An 18,092-nucleotide genomic window follows, 5' to 3' on the forward strand; every position below is an offset into this window, starting at 1 on the left:
AAGGAAAATTTGGAATGAAAATTTATCTGTGAATTTTAGATTTTAACAAAATTAAAGGAAGAAAAAATAAAATAAAATACATATAAAATAAAGGAAAGATTTGGAAAGAAGAATTAATTAGAATACAAAAAAAATATGAGATGACGGTAGAGAGGCCAAAATACTGTTAACAAAATCAAAAGAAAAGACAAAAAAAAAATGTATATATATATACAGATAGGAGGCCAAATACTGTGCAAAATCAAAAGGAAAGAGAGAGAAGTAGAAATGCAGGGAAAAGAAAAAATAAATAAATAAAGAGCAGGAAGTAAAGAGAAAATACAGAGAGCAGAAATAGGTAAAAGAGAAAATACAGAGGGTAGGATACAGAGAAAAAAAAACAGAGAGAAGTAAAAGAAAAAAATACAGAGAAGGCATACAGAGTAAAAAAAATAGAAAAGACAGGGAAGAAAATACAAAGAAGGCCAGAATAGAAAATCAAAAGAAAAAAAATACAGAGGAAGAGAAAAACAAAAGGGAAGAGTTGGGAGTAAAAATGAATCGGAATCGACCAACAATATGATTAAGTAAGAATTGATTAAAAAATTAGTCAAGAATATGTCTTGAACAAAAAATTTAGAGAAAAAGCAGAGTAAAGAAAGAATATCAAAAGACAAGAGAGAAGTCAATCGAAATAAAAAATAGAAAATGATATCTTAATATAAATAGAATCGTTCCAAGACTTTATCTATGCAAAGTCTTTAGAAGTTTAGCACATGAACCAAGAGTTAGAGAATTTAACATGAAATTGATGCCATGGATTCTTATAGGTTGGCTTGGATACAAAGGGAAAAATCGAACTTTCGTTAAAGATAAATTGGTGACAACCGTATAAGCTAATCAGGTAAGTGGCCTTACTATAGGATAGGCTAAAAATTATATGAGTTATGATGATATATGAACTATGTCGTACGATGCGGTATATGAGTTATGATGATGTATGATGTATGACTTATGATAATGTATGAGTTATGATGATGTGTGGGTTATGATACCTGATGATGTGCTCAGTGTATATATATATATATATATATATATTTTGATGAATGTCGTACTTGATATGTTTGATGCACTTTGTGACAATATGATGAGTATGATGATTGCGTGACGTTTACCTTAATATAATGATGTTTCCATATTGAGCATGCTATATGATAATGAGTGCCATATTGCATCATGTCGTTAGATCGACATAGGACACAACCCTAAGAGCGTGAAAATGATATTAATATAAATATCCACGAGTATGTGTTACCTAGAGTAACAAAGAGATGAGACTAGAAGGTTGTGTCAGAAGAGACATTATGATGGATTTAGAGGGACCTCATGCATATTGTATGTTCATAAGCATAGGGCTACTTCCCCTAGAGATGATGAGTGCGGACGCGCACCATATGATGAGTGTGAATGCGCACAGGTGCGAATGCACACAGATGAGGGTGTTCATGAGGCGCATGACACTATGGGGTTCCGCTGACCTTCGGACGTCGCTACAGATTAGCTTGACCAGAGGGTCCAGGGGGTGTGCGAGCGCCCTGGGGATTCACACTCGCACGTGTGAGTCGTGTGTAGGGAAGTACTATACATCCAATTTATCCGAGACTAGAGGCCACCCCTAAGATGATTAGAGATAGGTCCCTAAATCATGATTGCATGTGTTTGCATTTGCATGGCCCCCTATAGTGGGGCCATTTACTGAGTATTCTTTGAAATACTCAGGCCGTGTGCCACATCATTTTTCAGGTAAAGGCAAGGCGCACTTGTACGGAGGACGGCGGCATCGCGAGCAGAGACGGTGGCACGTGCATAGGGTAGACTCATATTTAAATTTCTAGTCTTAAGTTAGAATGGGTTGTTTTGCATTTCATTGTTGTAAATTATTTTGTATTTGTTTTCTCTAAATTTCAGTATTTCATATTTAAACACGTAAGACCATGGCTGTGTTTTCCAGAGAAGAAGTTGTTTTAAACGTTTTTTTTTTTTTAAAATTTACGTTATCAATTATGTTCATGTAAGAGTTATATTTCCGCATTATAGATGAGCATGAGACGTTAGTAGCGACTCTGAGTATGTGGAAATTTAGGGTCGTTACACACCATGCGTTCCTAAATTCGATGGAGACTACGAGCATTGGAGTTTGGTCATGGAAAATCTCTTGTGTTCCAAGGAATATTGGAGTGCTATTCAATCTGGTTTCGAGGAACCAAAAGAAAACGAAGCACTAAGCGCAGTCCAGCAAAAGGAAATCAATGAAGCAAGACTCAAAGATCTTAGACCATAAAATTCTCTTTCAATCCATTGATAAGAGTATTATGAAAACTATCATTCAAAAGGATACTTCCAAGCAATCATGGGATTCAATGAAACTCAAGTATCAAGGAAATGCTAGAAAAGACTTCGCAGAACATTCAAAACTTTAGAGATGAAAGCAGGAGAAGGTATTTCAGAGTTTTTTTTTTTTTTTTTTTTTTTTTTTTAAGAGACAATTTCCTTGATGAGTGAAATTTACAAGAGGGATATATAATCCATGATGTTTACAAAAGACCTTCCCAATTTGCAACGAGGGAGGTATAACTATAGGAAGTAAAAATATTAGACAGTTTACACCAGGATATAGCTTGGTAAACAACATTATCGAAAAGTTTTGTGTAGGTCTGTGTCATTTCTGCAAATATTCTCTGATTTCTTTCTTTCCACAGATTCCAAAAGAAAGCCATGATGAGGTTTTTCCATAATAGGGCTTTTGCGTTCTTAAAAGGGTGGTACGTTAAGGCCATATCCAAAAAATCCTTTACCTCCCTAGGAAATGTGAGATGCCATCCGAATATATTGAGAATTGTTGTCCAGAAATTTTGAGTGTATGTGCATTCCATAAACAAGTGACTTTGTGATTCGTTCCCTTTCTTGCATAGTGGACACCAATTTGGAGAGAGAGTGATGTTAGGCATTCTTTTTTTGAAGATTTTCACTTGTGCTGATGGCTTTATGCGCTATTTCCCAAAGGAAGAACTTCACCTTTTTAGGTTGTTGTCCTTTCCATATTGTCTTTGCTAGTGTGGGATTTATTGCTTCAACTTTTTCTCCCATATCCATCATCAAGAATTTTGTAGAAAAGACCCCGTCTGCGCTGGGGAGCCAAAGTCGGTGAGTCTTCATTGTTTGACAATACCACAGGGGCAAGGTCAAGGCTTAATTCAGCCCACTATGTTGCTTCATTATCCTTTAGATTCCTCCCAAGCTTCAAGTCCCAAAATTTGTTGACAACATTCCACGTTTCTTTAATCGTGACTTTTTTGTTGTGAGAAAGCCGGTACAAAAGTGGATACTTCAAAGCTAGCGTGGTGTTTTCAATTCATGGGTTGGTCCAAAATGATGTGCTTCCCCCATTTCCCACCTTATGGCGAGTTGGGTGGGTGATGAGATTTTGATGTTTCTTTATGTACTTTCAAGACCCTTTTGTAGAAGATGGAGGGAGGTGACCTTTGTTTGATGTAGGAGTATATTCAGCTTTTATAAGATTTCGCCATAAGGCATATCTCCATATCCATTTGGCGAGGAGAGTTGTGTTCTTCTTCCTTATCGAGAGAAGACCGAGACCTCCCTTTTCTGTTGGGAGGTTTATAATATTCCAACGAACAAGGTGTGCACTATCTTTCCGCAAGTAATTTCTGAAAAGCCTTTCTATAGCCGCGGCCATTTTTCATGGCATTTCAAATAGAGACATATAGTAGTTAGGGAGGTTGGATAATGTGGCTTGTATCAGGGTAAGTCTTCCGCCTTTTGAAGTATAACGTGATGACCATGTTGACAATCTTCTTTCTATTTTCTCAATAATAATCTTCCAGAAGGAAAAGGATTTGTGATTTTCTTTTAGAGGCAGTCCTAGGTACATATTCGGCCATTCTCCCTTTTTAAATGATTTCTACGCTAATATTGATGCCCATGATCTTTGTTTTTTGGATATTGATATTTTGTCCAGAGAATCCTTCGAAGGTTTTTATCGTCTCAATCATGTTTTTTTATGGAAGAGGCATTCACCAAATCGAAAAAGAGGATTGTGTCATCTGCGAACTGAAGGTGGTTTATGAGCCTTCATTACCAATCTGAAAACCTTTAATCTGCCCTTCGTATTCTGCCTTTGTCAGTAGGCGACTGAGACAGTCCATTACCATGATGAAGAGAAAAGGGGATAGTGGGTCTCCTTGTCTCAGGCCCTGTGTGGCATAAATTTTTCCTCTCGGTCTTCCATTGATGATGATGGAGAAATTTGTGGATGAGATGCATCCTTTAATCCACCTTCGCCATTTTGGGCCAAAGCCTTTTGCCACAAGAATGTTTTCGAGGAAAGTCCAATCAACCTTGTCGAAGGCCTTTTCCATGTCAAGTTTAATGACTACACCTTTTTGTTTCTTTCTTTCCCATTCATCAATGAGTTCGTTGGCCATGAGGGATGCATCAAGAATTCGTCGCCCCTCAACAAAAGCTGTTTGTTGTCCAGTTATTGTGAAGGGGAGAACCTTTTTAAGGCGTTCTGATAATAACCTTGCTATGATTTTATATAGACAGGTCGTGAGGCTTATGGGACGAAAGTCTGCAACAGTGCGAGCATCCAGTTTCTTTGAGATCAAACATATGTATGTTTCATTCAGGTTGTCATTAATAACTCCGTTTCGAAAAAAAATCATGGAATACTCTCATGATATCAGCTCTCATGAAGTTCCAACATTTCTGAAAGAATTCTGAGGTAAAACCATCCAGTCCTGGAGTTTTGTCAGAGCCCAGATTCTGAATCGCCTTCCCCACCTCTTCTTCAGTAAAAGCAACCTCGAGGGAGGCAGCTTGCTGTTGATCAATAGGACTCCAATCAAGATCATGAAGAAATTCGCTGAGGGCATTGTCCTTTGTGTATAAGGACGTGTAAAAGGACACAAATTCTGATACAATTTCGTCTTCATTTACTAAACTTATGCCTTGTGTGGATAGAATTTCCATGATGGTACTCTTTCGTTTCTTTGTAGCCATGATACGATGGAAAAATTTGGAGTTTATGTCACCTTCCTCTAACCATCGTTTTTTGCATTTTTGTCTCCAAGATTGCTCTTCATTTACTGCCAACGAAATAAGTTCTGTTTTCATGAGCTTTTTTTGTGTGTGTTGAACTAGTGTGATGGAGCCAGTTTCCTCCCTCTGATCAAGGAGGGCAATTTCGGTTAGCAATTGCTTCCTTTTTGTCGAAATATAACCAAAAACCTCCTTATTCCATTTCTTTAGGACTCCTTTTAGTCTCTTAAGTTTGTTGATGAAACCGTGCCCTGGCCATCCACGGAGGGGCGTATTCTTCCACCAGTATTCGACCATTGGCAAAAATTCTTTTCTGAATATTTTTCAAGAGTTATGTCTACTGCTAATGACATGAGGAATTGCGGAGAAGATATGCCGAATGTTAAAATTGTTGAGAAAATACTTCGAAGTCTCACCGATAAATTCAACTTCGTAGTATGCTCAATTGAAGAATCCAAGGATATTGACCAATTAACAGTCGATGAATTACAGACATCTTTGCTTGTACATGAACAAAAGGTGATTGATAAAAGGAGTGAAGAGCAGGTTTGGCAGGTGGAGAATGTACCAAAGGTATGGACAAGGAAGAGACAGAGGGACATTTTAGAGAGGAAGAGGTTACTCTAGAGGACGGGGAAGAGGTAGATCTTTTGTGAACCGGTCGGCCATCAACTGTTTTCGATGTGGAAAGCAAGGACATTACCAATTTGAATGTCCGAGCTTAGAAAAAGAAGCTGTCATTTATGCTGAATTTGACAAGGAGGAAGAACTGCTATTGATGGCGTACACAAAGAAAAGTAAAGTTGAAAGAGAAGGCATTTGGTTTCTCGATTCCGAGTGCTCAAATCATATGATAGGGGACAAAACATGGTTCGTTGAGCTTGACGAAAGTTTCAAACACACTGTCAGGTTGGGAAAAAGCTCAAAATTGGCAGTTGAAGGAAGAGGGTGTGTTAGATTCGAAGTTGAAGGTATCACATAGACCGTGACAAATGTCTACTATGTCCCCAATCTCACCAACAATTTGCTAAGCATAGAGCAGCTACAGGAGAAGCACTTGATGATCTTAATCAAAGAAGAAACCAGTAGAATCTATCATCAACAAAGGGGCCTGATAATGAACACACAAATGATGGTGAATCGCATGTTCTCCGTTCATGCAAAGATGAAGTCATTGGTTGACAAATATTTGAAAATAGAAGATGAAGACTTGGAGGTCCAGAATGTGGCGACGGAGGTGGCAAAAGCAGAGGAGATAAAAGAGAAGGAGGTCACCTATGACAGCAAAAAGGAGTGAGAAGAAATGCATCTAGGAGGATGGAAGAATTAATTCAGAAGAATGTTTAAGAAAGGCTAAACTCTGAAGAGACTAAATTAGAAATACAAAGGCGGATGAAGGTTGCAAGAAGTTGTTTGATGATGTTGATGTGCAGCTTGAGAAAGAGAAAGAAGCCGCTCTTACTAACAAGACAAAAAGAAGAACAAGCACGGAAAGAAGAGCTAGATAAAATGTTGGAAGAGAATAGGAGAAGGGTAGAAAAAGTTAAGCGACGATTAGCTCTGGAGCTGCAGCGGAAGAAAGAAGAATAATATCGTGAGCTCGAGTTGATTTAGAGACAAAAAGAGGAGGTAGCTCGGAGAACTAAGCTAGATGATAAGAGTTTGAGTTATGTTTTGGAGTTAGTAAAGAGTCAAAAGCTCACCGACTCTATGATATAGAAGCGGCATATTAAAATACTGTAGAGGAAAATATTTCCTCTGGCTCTTTAGCTAAAGCAAACTCTCCTAGCTCGAATAAGGCGAGGAATAAGAGACCACCAGTCTGGATTAGAGACTATGTAATAGGAGAAGATTTTTGTGAGGAAGATGATGAAGCAGTCTGGATGAAAGACTATGCAGTAGGAGAAGTTTTTTGTAAAGAAGATGATGAAGCTCACCCGACCATGTTTACCACTACTGAACCTGTAAACTTTGTAAACTTTGAAGATACATTGATTTAAAGACGCATTAAAGAGTGAAAAATGGAGGCAAGCCATGGATCTGGAGCAATAAACACAAATGGCACATGAGAATTGATGAAGTTACCTCAGTCGGAGTAGTTACCTCATGGAAGTTTGTGATATAAATTGATTATTATTCCTATTTTACTATTCGTGGGAATTGAAAAAATTGGTATTTAAAAAAAAATTAGTAAATAGTTCATTGTAAAATTTTATTAAAATTTTTTTGTATTTTAATCCTTTTTAAAATCAAATTTTAAAAAAATACTCTCATGGTATATTTTTCTTATTTTAAAATTATTATTATTATTATTGAATCAATTTTTTATTAAAAAAAATTTCCTTCAAATGAATATTTTGTACTTTAAAATTCTTTATAATTGGAGTGTTACAAAATTAAGTATTGATTATTATTATTATTATTATATAAGAGCTTAGTTTTTGTTTGTAATTTAGAGATTATATTATTATAAATTTGTAAATGAAAAAAATAAACTAAATTGTTACCGAAAAAATATTTAAATATAATTTTAGGGAAAAAATATTTAAATTTTTTTTTTTTTTTTTTTTAGATTAAATATTTTGAAAGCACATGAATATAATATTTTGACAATATTACAAAATATATAGGACAAATATAAAGATAAAAGTAACATTTAAAATGTGAAATTTATTAGACACGTTAATTATACATTTATCTATGGATAATTTCTTTAATTAATAAGATTGACTGTTAATAGTAAAAAGGTCTTAGTTAATTCCATTCCATTCATTGAATGGGGAAGAATATTATTCAATGTTATCTTCGTTGATACTTTTAATTTCTAAAAAATATTTAATGGTAATAATGATTTTATTAATTTTTTTTAAACTTTTTTACCGGATTAAAAAAAGGTATTAATGAATAATTTAAAAATAAAATATTACTGTTTTTGGAAATCGGAGGGAATATTATTAAAACTTTAAAATATATTTTAGAGAAAATAAAAAAAAATCGTTTTTTTTATCGAGGATAAATTAATAAAAATTTAAACTTTGTATTTTGTCTAATTTTATTTTTATCATTTTTTTATGAAAATAATTAGTACTTTATTTAATACCCTTAAAATAAAAAGAAGTTTTCAAAGTTAATTTAAAATTTTTTAAAAATTTTAAAGATACTTTTTCTAACCTATTTTCTTTAATTTAAGAATATTAATAAAAAATTTGAAAGTTTAAAAGTATTTTAATGTCTGCATTAATCTAGTTCCTTATTTATCTAGGTGCACTGCATTTTCAAAAATTTTCCCGTCAAATAGGCTTCTATTTCACTCGGTGTTGAACCGATCAATATACCAATAACCAAATTTTCAGTTAATTATGGAATACATGATATCAACTAGAGTGCATTAGTAAATCCGCTACATCACACGTTCTTTCTTATGTCGATTATGATCTTATCTAACTTGGTCATAATACCTTATGGGCAAAATTGAAGGATAATTTATTAGTTTAGCATTTTATTAATTTAACAATTGGTTTTTTTCTTTAATTATTAATCTGGGACATTAATTTCATTTAAGGTTTTATGAAAGTCAATTGCACCTTGATGACACAAACTCCATTTTGGAGTTCGATTTCAAGTTTATCAGCCCGGAACTTCGTCCGATACAGACTAATCTCGACACTTCTACTGTTCGCGAGGCTCTCGATTCTCACTGCAATGACTGGAGGTGTTCTTACGCGACGTTATGAGTTTTGTTTAAGCGTCATGCGACGGCGCATTTGGTTTAGTGAAGCGATTGCTGCTTACGAGAGATTGCGGGAGTTCGAATCGAGGGATCAGTCTTCGTTGATTGCGCATTGTAAGTATAGACATGTAGTTGAAGCTCATGATTTTTGTTTTGGGAAGAGATGGATTAGACGGGTGTTCGTAAGGATTTGCATTCGTATTCGACATATTAGATACGGTAATGAAGAAAACAGGGTGTAAGCCTAATGGTGCGTCTTGCAATAAGATTATTATTAAACTAGTTTATGAAAATGGAAGATTCAGGGATGCTCATGTGGTGTTTGATGAAATGCTTAAGAAGGATTGTACACCGAATGTTATCACGTAGAGTTGTTTCTTTTCTTCAGGGCTCTTTAAAAGTCCGTAGAGATTCTCATGCTATTTGATAGGATGATTAGATTTGGGGTTCAACTAAAAATGGACACTCATGTGATGCTCATGAGGAAACTTAGAAGAAGGTGTTTGATCTGAGACCAGTGTTTTCTGTTTCTGAGTTTGCTTACAATGCCTTGATTATGCTCTTGCATAGAAGCGTTTGATAGATGTGGCTAGAAAGTACAACAACGAGATGGCAGCGAAAGGTCTTGAACTGCAACAATTAGACCGTATCTATTGTGAAATTCCACATTGGTTAGGGAGAGGAATGAAGAATTCTTTGCAAGGGTGTGGAAACCTCTCCCTAGCAGACGCGTCTATTATGGAGAGAATCTAGTTCTACTTCGACCAATGCCTCGCATTATCCAGTGATTAGCTCTGATACCATTTGTAATAGCCTAAAAAGCCCACCACTAACAGATATTGTCTTCTTCGGTGGCATCATGTCAATGTGAATTGCAACCATTAAACAGTAACGACACTTTTGAGTGCTTGTAGACACATCTGATCGTGGATTCGTTATCATCCATATCAAGGTGTTACAAGGAAAAACGAAGCTAACTTGGGGAGCATTGATCTAGACGATTCCATCATACAAAATTTTCAACGAGTACCGTGTGAGGTATTGAACTTGTTTCATGCACTTATCGATACATGAATATACAGTAGAGATCCATGTACTTAGTTGCGAGAATTAGATATATTGAGTAAATACATGTATTAGATTGTATGACTATGGAAGATATTCAAAAAGGCCTATACAAAGACTATTTACGTAGAGTTTTTCTCATCAAGTTAGAAGTAGAATTATCTCTTCCTCTGCAAGCTGTAAGTAAAAGTTATTCAATTGTCATATCAAAGTCAAGTAGGGTCATCTTATCTTTATTCGCTCAAGTCAAATAAACAACAGACGATAGCATGATAAATATGAAAATACTATTATGCCTCCACATCAATGTTCTCTTTTATCTCAACCGTTGTATGCTTATAAAATCCTTGAGCTTCCTAATTGCAGGAATCAATGAAATGCAGAAATACATAGTCTCCCAGTACTCACCATGAGTTTTTTCTCCCTCGACTCAAGATTTCATTTTCTTCCTACTGAACATTCTTGGCAATTGACCTCAAGCTTTGATGAGAACCAATGGGTCATTCAAATTCGTCAATCCTTAGAAGATGTAGGAGAGATTGAAGAGGAAGACAATGAAGTTAAAGTATGCGTGTTCAATGTCCCCAAGCCTCTTAAGGCCATTGATCCAAATTCCTATACTCCACAGGAAGTTTCAATTGGTCCATACCATCACTGGCGCGAAGAGCTGCATGAAATGAGGAGGCACAAGATTGCTGCAGCCAAAAGAGCTCAAGACCGCCTTCAAAGCCTCAAGTTTCGAGACCTTGTTGATAAAATTACAAAGTATGAGCAAAAGACACGGGAGTGCTACCACAAATACCTGAATTTAAAGGGTGAAACATTGGCTTGGATGTTGGCCATGGATGCCTCTTTCCTGCTTGAAGTCCTCCAAACGTGTGCCATCACAAAAAAATATAGTCTCTTTAGGACATCCTCAAAGTTGTCATGTTCGGTGGAGTATGATGGAAGGAAGCCAACAGATAATGCCATCCTAAGAGACATAGTGATGCTTGAGAATCAGGTACCTTTATTTATTTTGAGAAACATGTTGGCATACCAGTATACATCTGTAGAACCAGCTCAAGTGTTGGCTTCTATGTTGCTGGCACTGTATGAATATCTTTCTCCTTTCAAGGGGAAGAAGAAAGAGAAGGATAGTCAAGCATTGGTCCCGGAATGCTTTCATTTGCTTGATTTTCTGTACCGTATGATTACACCAATCTTGGCTAACCCATCTGAGATAATAGAAGATGATCACACTCACAAGGAACCCACCAAACAACACGTTGAAAGAAACTTTGAGCACTCGTTCTATCCCGTCCGTGAACTGGGAAAGCAAATTTGGAAGATTCTTTCAAAGCTAAACAGTGGCCCTGCACATTTATATAGAATCATAGTTGGTTTTAGACCTTTACAAGTGATCTTCAAACTTCCCTGGACAATCATCTCCAAACTTCCTGGAATTGGGATTCTGTTAAAGCCTCTAGAACACTTATGTTCGCTGATAACTGGCAAGGAAGAAGATGATGATGATGCTCCAGAAGAGGGAAGTTCAGGAACACATTGGAAAGATAAACTTCCTTTGCTGGAGGAAATATCAATTCCTTCAGTGTCTGAGCTGACTAACTCAGGCGTTCGTTTCTCGCCCGGCGACGGCATCTCGGCGGTGGCCTTTGACACAAAGGCAGCGAAATTCTGCCTGCCCACCATTACTCTTGATGTGAATTCTGAAGTGGTATTGAGAAACTTGGTAGCTTATGAAGCTTCAAAACCATCAGGGGGTTCGGTTTTCACCCGATTCATCGACCTAATGAATGGCATCATTGATACTGACGAGGATGTCGAATTGTTGACGGCGGCAGGAATCATTAGGAACCATTTGAAGAGCAATGCGGAAGTCACCAAGCTCTGGAATGGGATGAGCAAATCCATCAAGTCGACCAAGGTGCCGTTCTTGGATAAGGCGATCGAAGATGTAAACAAGTATTACAGCAGCAGATGGAAGGTTAAAGCTTCGAAGTTGGTGAAGAAATATGTGTTTGGTTCATGGCCATTCCTTACGCTTCTGGCTACCATTTTGCTGTTGGCCTTGACAGCACTGCAGGCATTTTGCTCTGTCTATAGCTGCTCTCGGTTTTCCCGTTATCTCAATACAGCCGAGGCCTAGCTGGTTCCCGCTTGCTTCTAACTTTTTCTTTTTCAATTACTTTTTGTGATTCTACGGAGTCCGCTCGGAACCAGTTGATTCTCGAGCCATTCGTTTTATTTCTCTTTCTGTGGTCATTAACAAGACGCATTGAACCACTTGGTTCGAGGTTTTGTTTATGAAGTATGAAAAAATGTCTAAAAAAAAGAATGTCTAAGAGTCAAATAACGTCTTTTCTATTACATTAGAAATGGTATTAGAATTTTATATAAATAAAATATTTTTCAATAATTTTATAACATCATTTAATTTTAAATATTATTCAACAATTTTAAATTTATAGAGCACTTAAGAATATTCATAGTAAACCAAAATCATAAACGTTGTCTTGTGTTAGATTTTTTAGATTGGGTTGAATTTTTGAAAATACAAAATTTGGCTCAATTTGGTAGATGATATTTTTTAGTTGGGTTAATCGACCAACTTGAAGATGAGGTTACAATCCAATGTTTTATTTTTAGAAAAAAAAATTAAAAATATTGAACGTTTGTAACCGATATATATTGTGACTAGTAAATATTTAATATTTGAACTTTGTGAAATTTTAGTTATGGTAGTAACCTGTAAAATAATTAAAAAAAATATATAGTAACATATAAAATAATTAAAAAAAGACCTCGAAAATAGAGAATTGAGTTAGATTATAAAATATATTAAGTTTCTGTCATCAACTAAATCAATTAAAAATTATAAGTTTGAAAATAAAGAATTGAGTTAGATTATGAAATATATTAAGTTGCTCCGATCATCAACTAAATCAATTAAAATTTTTAAGTTTGGTCTAAAAAAATTTATGTGAACTACAAGAATATTTTTAAATAGGAAAAAAAATATTTTTGAATTAAAGTTTAAATTTCTAACATGGTAATTATTTCTTAATTTATAACAAAAAGAAAAAAAAAATAATAATTTGTTCTTCATCCACTGAAAGCTTCGGCCTTTATATCTTTCTTCTTCTTCCATTTGGAGTGTGCTCCACAAACCCTAAAAAAAACCGATAAAGAAGAACTTGTGTGGGTTCCAATTCCATTAGAATACACAAAAAAATATTCGAATGTGGGAATAATGGCCCCACCATCATAAACCTTTTCCCAATTTCTAAACCCTAATCTCTCTCTCTCTCAACCAATTCTGATATCGCCCCCTCGCATGCGTCTTCTATCGTCATTGACTCCACTTGGTCAGCATTTCCGTTTTCGCCTCAGAATCGCCATTTCCTTTCAATCCCACAATTTCCCCCGTCTGTTTACAATGGCTTCTTCCGAGGAATCGCTCAGAAATACCCTTTCTCAAAAGCAATCGGCTGTTGATGCCCAAGCTAATGCTGTTCGTGCCCTCAAGGCTGCTAAGGCTGCCAAGGCTGAGATTGATGCGGCTATTGAAGCTTTGAATGGGTTGAAGATCGAGAAGGCTTCGATTGAGAAGAAGCTGCAGGCGGTTGTTACTGGGGCTGGTGGCGATGGCGCCTTGAACAGGGAGTCATTCCGGCAGGCTGTGAATAACACTCTTGAGAGGCGTTTGTTTTATATTCCGTCGTTCAAGATTTACCGTGGGGTTGCTGGATTGTACGATTATGGTCCTCCTGGTTGCGCTGTTAAATCCAATGTTCTTGCCTTTTGGCGCCAGGTTTGTTGATTGAACTTGCTTTTACTTCGATTTTTCGTAATGGGTATCAACCTGAAATTGATTAGAATTGTTCCGGATTTTGTCCTTACTGTATTCAATTCAATTGTGACCAAGAAACTATCTTAGAGCTGTCGTTTTGTTTTTGTTTTTGTTTTTTTAAATCTTTTTGCAGCATTTTGTTCTTGAAGAAAATATGTTGGAAGTTGACTGTCCTTGTGTGACACCGGAGGCTGTCCTGAAAGCATCTGGTCACGTGGATAAGTTCACGGACCTTATGGTCAAGGATGAGAAAACTGGGACCTGCTACAGGGCAGATCACTTGCTTAAGGATTTCTGTAATGAAAAACTTCAGAAAGATCTTAGCATATCCTCTGAGAAGGCTGCAGAATTTAAGCACGTTCTTGCAATCATGGATGATCTCTCTGCTGAACAGCTGGGTGCTAAAATTAAGGAATATGGTATTGTTGCCCCAGATACTAAGAACCCACTGTCTGATCCTTATCCATTCAACTTAATGTTTCAGACATCAATTGGCCCATCAGGCTTGCTTCCTGGGTGAGTATTTGATCCAAATTTACACTTTCATTTGTATAAACTTCACTTCTGAATCAGTATTTGTAAGAATTTTCTGCTTAAGTTGCAACTTCTTGCGATTTAGTTCATCATACTGTTACACAGAAGAGAAAATGGTTGATTTTTTGTTCTCATTCCATGTTATGCCACCTTTCGTTTATCCGACTCTTAGTCAGTGCAATTCGTTACGTGATTAACTCAGATGTGTATATATGTTAATGATGCAGGTACATGCGCCCCGAAACAGCGCAGGGCATATTTGTCAATTTCAAAGATTTATATTATTACAATGGAAACAAACTGCCCTTTGCTGCAGCACAAATTGGGCAAGCTTTCAGAAATGAGGTTACTCACTTAGTTTTTAGCTTCTTAATTATATTTACAATTTATGGATGAGACTTAGCATTACATGAATGACCTGTATTTTACTTTGTTTTCAATTCCCATGTCTATTATTTTTGGGTTCTTGCGACTGTTGCTTTCAAAATGGTTCTTGTTGCTAGCCCTTGTCCAAGGTTCATCTGTTTTGTTTCCTTTGGTGTGTATGTTCAATTTTCAGTCTATCTGTTTTACTACAGATATCTCCTCGTCAAGGTCTTCTTAGGGTTCGTGAATTCACACTAGCGGAGATCGAGCACTTTGTTGATCCTGAAGACAAATCCCACCCAAAATTCACTGATGTTGCGAACTTGGAGTTTCTGATGTTTCCAAGGGAGGAGCAAATGTCTGGTAAATCTGCCAGGATAATTCCCTTGGGTGAAGCTGTTGCTAAGGTTTGTGTACTGAATATCTCTACTTCTCATATTCCCACTACCATGTCTCTTGTATCTTTGTGCTAGGTTGATATGAATATTGTGACGCAGGGAACTGTAAACAATGAAACTCTCGGCTACTTTATTGGGAGAGTATATCTTTTCCTAACTCGCCTTGGCATAGACAAAAACCGTTTGCGTTTCCGGCAGCACCTTGCAAATGAAATGGCTCATTATGCAGCTGACTGTTGGGATGCTGAGATTGAATCGTCATATGGTTGGATTGAATGTGTTGGTATTGCTGACAGATCTGCATATGATTTACATGCCCACACGGTAAGAATTCATCTAAGCTTTATCTTTTCCGAATAGTTGTAATTCAAGATAATCTCTTCAATTTGATGGCAGATATTTCAAAACTAGTTTAGTTTTCATTGAGTTCCATTAACTCCCATATTGCTTGGTAGGATTTATAAGATTGAAGTGTCTTCAAGAGTTCTACCATTGAGATTGTGTTTGTATTTGTGAGATGCCATGTCGGTTGGAGAGGGGAACGAGGGAGACGCATTTTAAATACTTTAAGGGGAAGCCTAAAGAGGACAATATCTGCTAGCAGTGGGCTTGGGCCGTTACAGTAGTCGTATGTAAATGAACTCTCATATTTTTCCTTTACCTCTCCTTTTAATAGGAAAAAAGTGGTGTTCCTCTTGTAGCCCACGAGAAATTCGCGGAACCAAGAGAAGTTGAGGTACTTGTTATATCTGAAGTTTTCTGAGATCTGTGAATATCTTCATGAGAAAAAAGAATTGTTCTAATGCTTTACATTCACTCATGATATTAATTTCAGAAATTGGTCATTGCTCCTGTTAAGAAAGAACTCGGCCTCGCTTTCAAGGGAAGTCAAAAGAATGTTGTGGAAGCTTTGGAGGTAACTTATGGATTTTTTTTTTTTGGCCGAGCGATTTGTGGCATCTGTAATTTTTGGAAAACCTGACTGGCATAGTATTGCAATTATTTTAGGCGATGAAGGAGAAAGAAGCCTTGGAAATGAAGGCAAATCTAGAATCCAATGGAGAGGTGGAGTTCTATGTCTGCACACTGGGGAAGAATGTGTTGATCAAGAAGAGTATGGTTGCAATTTCGAAGGAGAAAAAGAAGGAACATCAGAGGGTTTTCACACCATCCGTGATCGAACCCTCTTTCGGTATTGGTCGGATTATCTATTGCCTCTTTGAACACTCTTACTACATGAGACCAAGTAAAGGTGGGGATGAGCAGCTAAACGTCTTTAGATTTCCACCCCTCGTTGCACCTATCAAGTGCACAGTTTTCCCACTTGTTCAGAATGAGCAGTACGAGCAGGTCGCCAAAGTTATCTCGAAGTCGTTAACTCTATCTGGTATTTCCCATAAAATCGACATTACAGGTATTCGAACATAACTTTCGATTTTGTTTTTCTTTTAAGTTCTAAGAAATGAATGAAAACTTGGAGATGAAACATAGGATGAATGATAATATTGTTTTGCTGTTCCTCCCTGTTTGGTTTAGAATCCTGATATCCTTACCTTTTTCTGCATTGAAATAACCATACTCATTATGTTTTTCGCAATCACTGTCGATTCAGGCACGTCGATAGGAAAACGATATGCACGAACAGACGAGCTTGGCGTTCCTTTCGCAATCACCGTCGACTCAACATCTTCAGTGACAATTCGAGAGAGGGATAGCAAAGACCAAATTCGTGTGAGCGTGGACGAGGCAGCCTCGGTTGTGAAAGATGTAACCGACGGCCTAAGAACATGGGAAAATGTATGGTCTACATTCCCCCATCACGCCTCTGCAACTGCAGAAGATTGAATTTTTACCTTAAGCAGGTTCTCCAGTTACTTTTTTTGTAGTTGATTGCAAGATCCTTATTTTAACCTATAAAAGTATTTACCATGGATAATACTTTGAAGATTCTTCTTTAATTTCGTAAAAAAAAAAAAAAAAAAAAAAAAAACAAGTATTAACTTTTTTTATTAAGGTAAAAAACTCCATAAGGTTTTAGTATAATGCCACCAATGCTTGCTGGGATTTGTTTCCACCACATTTTTCTTTGCCTTGTCACTGCCTATGTGGCAGAGATAGAGACACGCATGCATATCTATTGCCTTCTCATTTTAATAAACAAATATCTAGTCATTAATTTTTATCCTTTTTTTTTTCATATTTCATTATATAATTTTTTAATTTGAATTTTACAATTGAGATATACATAGTGAATGAGACATATATTATTTTTTAAACTTTTAATTTGAGAAGTATTATAATTTAACTTATTTTTTAATTCTATAAAATTTGAGAAGTCTAATATTAATATTAACCCAAAAAATAAAAAGTTAAAAAAAAAATTAATCTTATAACTCATGAGTAGTTTCTGCATTTAATGTAAATTTAATTGTGAACATTTTACTCGAATTTAAAAAACATGGATTAAATTATAAATGAAGTTCTTAAGCGTAAGCTTTAAAAATGTTACTAATATTATATATTTTGTATTTAATAAATTACTAATATATAATATATTTAAAAATTTTAAAATATTTAAAAAATAGTCAAATTTGTTACTCATCTATTAGATATATAATTAATTAAAAATTAAGAGACGTAAATTTAAATTTTAAGTTTTTATTAGATACTTTGAATAAACTTTAATGAATTATTTTTTAAATTGAGACACGTGGATAAACATGAAAATCGTGTAATTTGACTAAAAAAATAAAATATAAAAATCAATTTAACATTAACATAATTTAATATGCTTCATTTTGAAAACTTCCAATTGCCATATTTTTACGTTTCCCTTCCAATGTCAAAACCAAGGGCTGGCACTGGCAGAGTAACACTCTATGGGCAAAGCACGTACAAAGACCAAAAACCCCCTAAAACTTTACGAGAAGATAAGGGCATATTAGGAAAAATAAAATCTGTAAAGTTACATATTTACCCCTCCCGCAAACCTTTAAGTCCAATTTCCAACGGTGAAACTTCATCACTTAACCAACCCTCTCATTCT

The 18,092-nt window shown here is 35.9% G+C and overlaps 2 protein-coding genes across 2 annotated transcripts; both read left to right on the top strand.

Moving 5' to 3' along the window:
• Nucleotides 1-9,536: 9,536 nt before the first annotated feature.
• On the top strand, nucleotides 9,537-12,211 carry LOC111460732 (putative UPF0481 protein At3g02645). The gene is made up of 2 exons (XM_023103986.1): nucleotides 9,537-9,868; nucleotides 10,262-12,211. Exon 2 carries the CDS (start codon nucleotides 10,305-10,307, stop codon nucleotides 12,042-12,044), a length of 1,740 nt encoding a protein of 579 aa, XP_022959754.1. The 5' UTR covers nucleotides 9,537-9,868; nucleotides 10,262-10,304; the 3' UTR covers nucleotides 12,045-12,211.
• An 865-nt stretch (nucleotides 12,212-13,076) lies between these two features.
• On the top strand, nucleotides 13,077-17,118 carry LOC111461025 (glycine--tRNA ligase, mitochondrial 1-like). The gene is made up of 9 exons (XM_023104452.1): nucleotides 13,077-13,709; nucleotides 13,882-14,264; nucleotides 14,510-14,627; nucleotides 14,861-15,055; nucleotides 15,146-15,370; nucleotides 15,723-15,782; nucleotides 15,882-15,962; nucleotides 16,055-16,460; nucleotides 16,659-17,118. The coding sequence occupies exons 1-9, from the start codon at nucleotides 13,233-13,235 to the stop codon at nucleotides 16,889-16,891; spliced, it is 2,178 nt and encodes a 725-aa protein (XP_022960220.1). The 5' UTR covers nucleotides 13,077-13,232; the 3' UTR covers nucleotides 16,892-17,118.
• Nucleotides 17,119-18,092: the final 974 nt, after the last annotated feature.

The sequence above is a fragment of the Cucurbita moschata genome, unplaced genomic scaffold (assembly GCF_002738365.1).
Source record: "Cucurbita moschata cultivar Rifu unplaced genomic scaffold, Cmos_1.0 Cmo_Scf00024, whole genome shotgun sequence".
NCBI classification, from domain to species: Eukaryota; Viridiplantae; Streptophyta; class Magnoliopsida; order Cucurbitales; family Cucurbitaceae; genus Cucurbita; species Cucurbita moschata.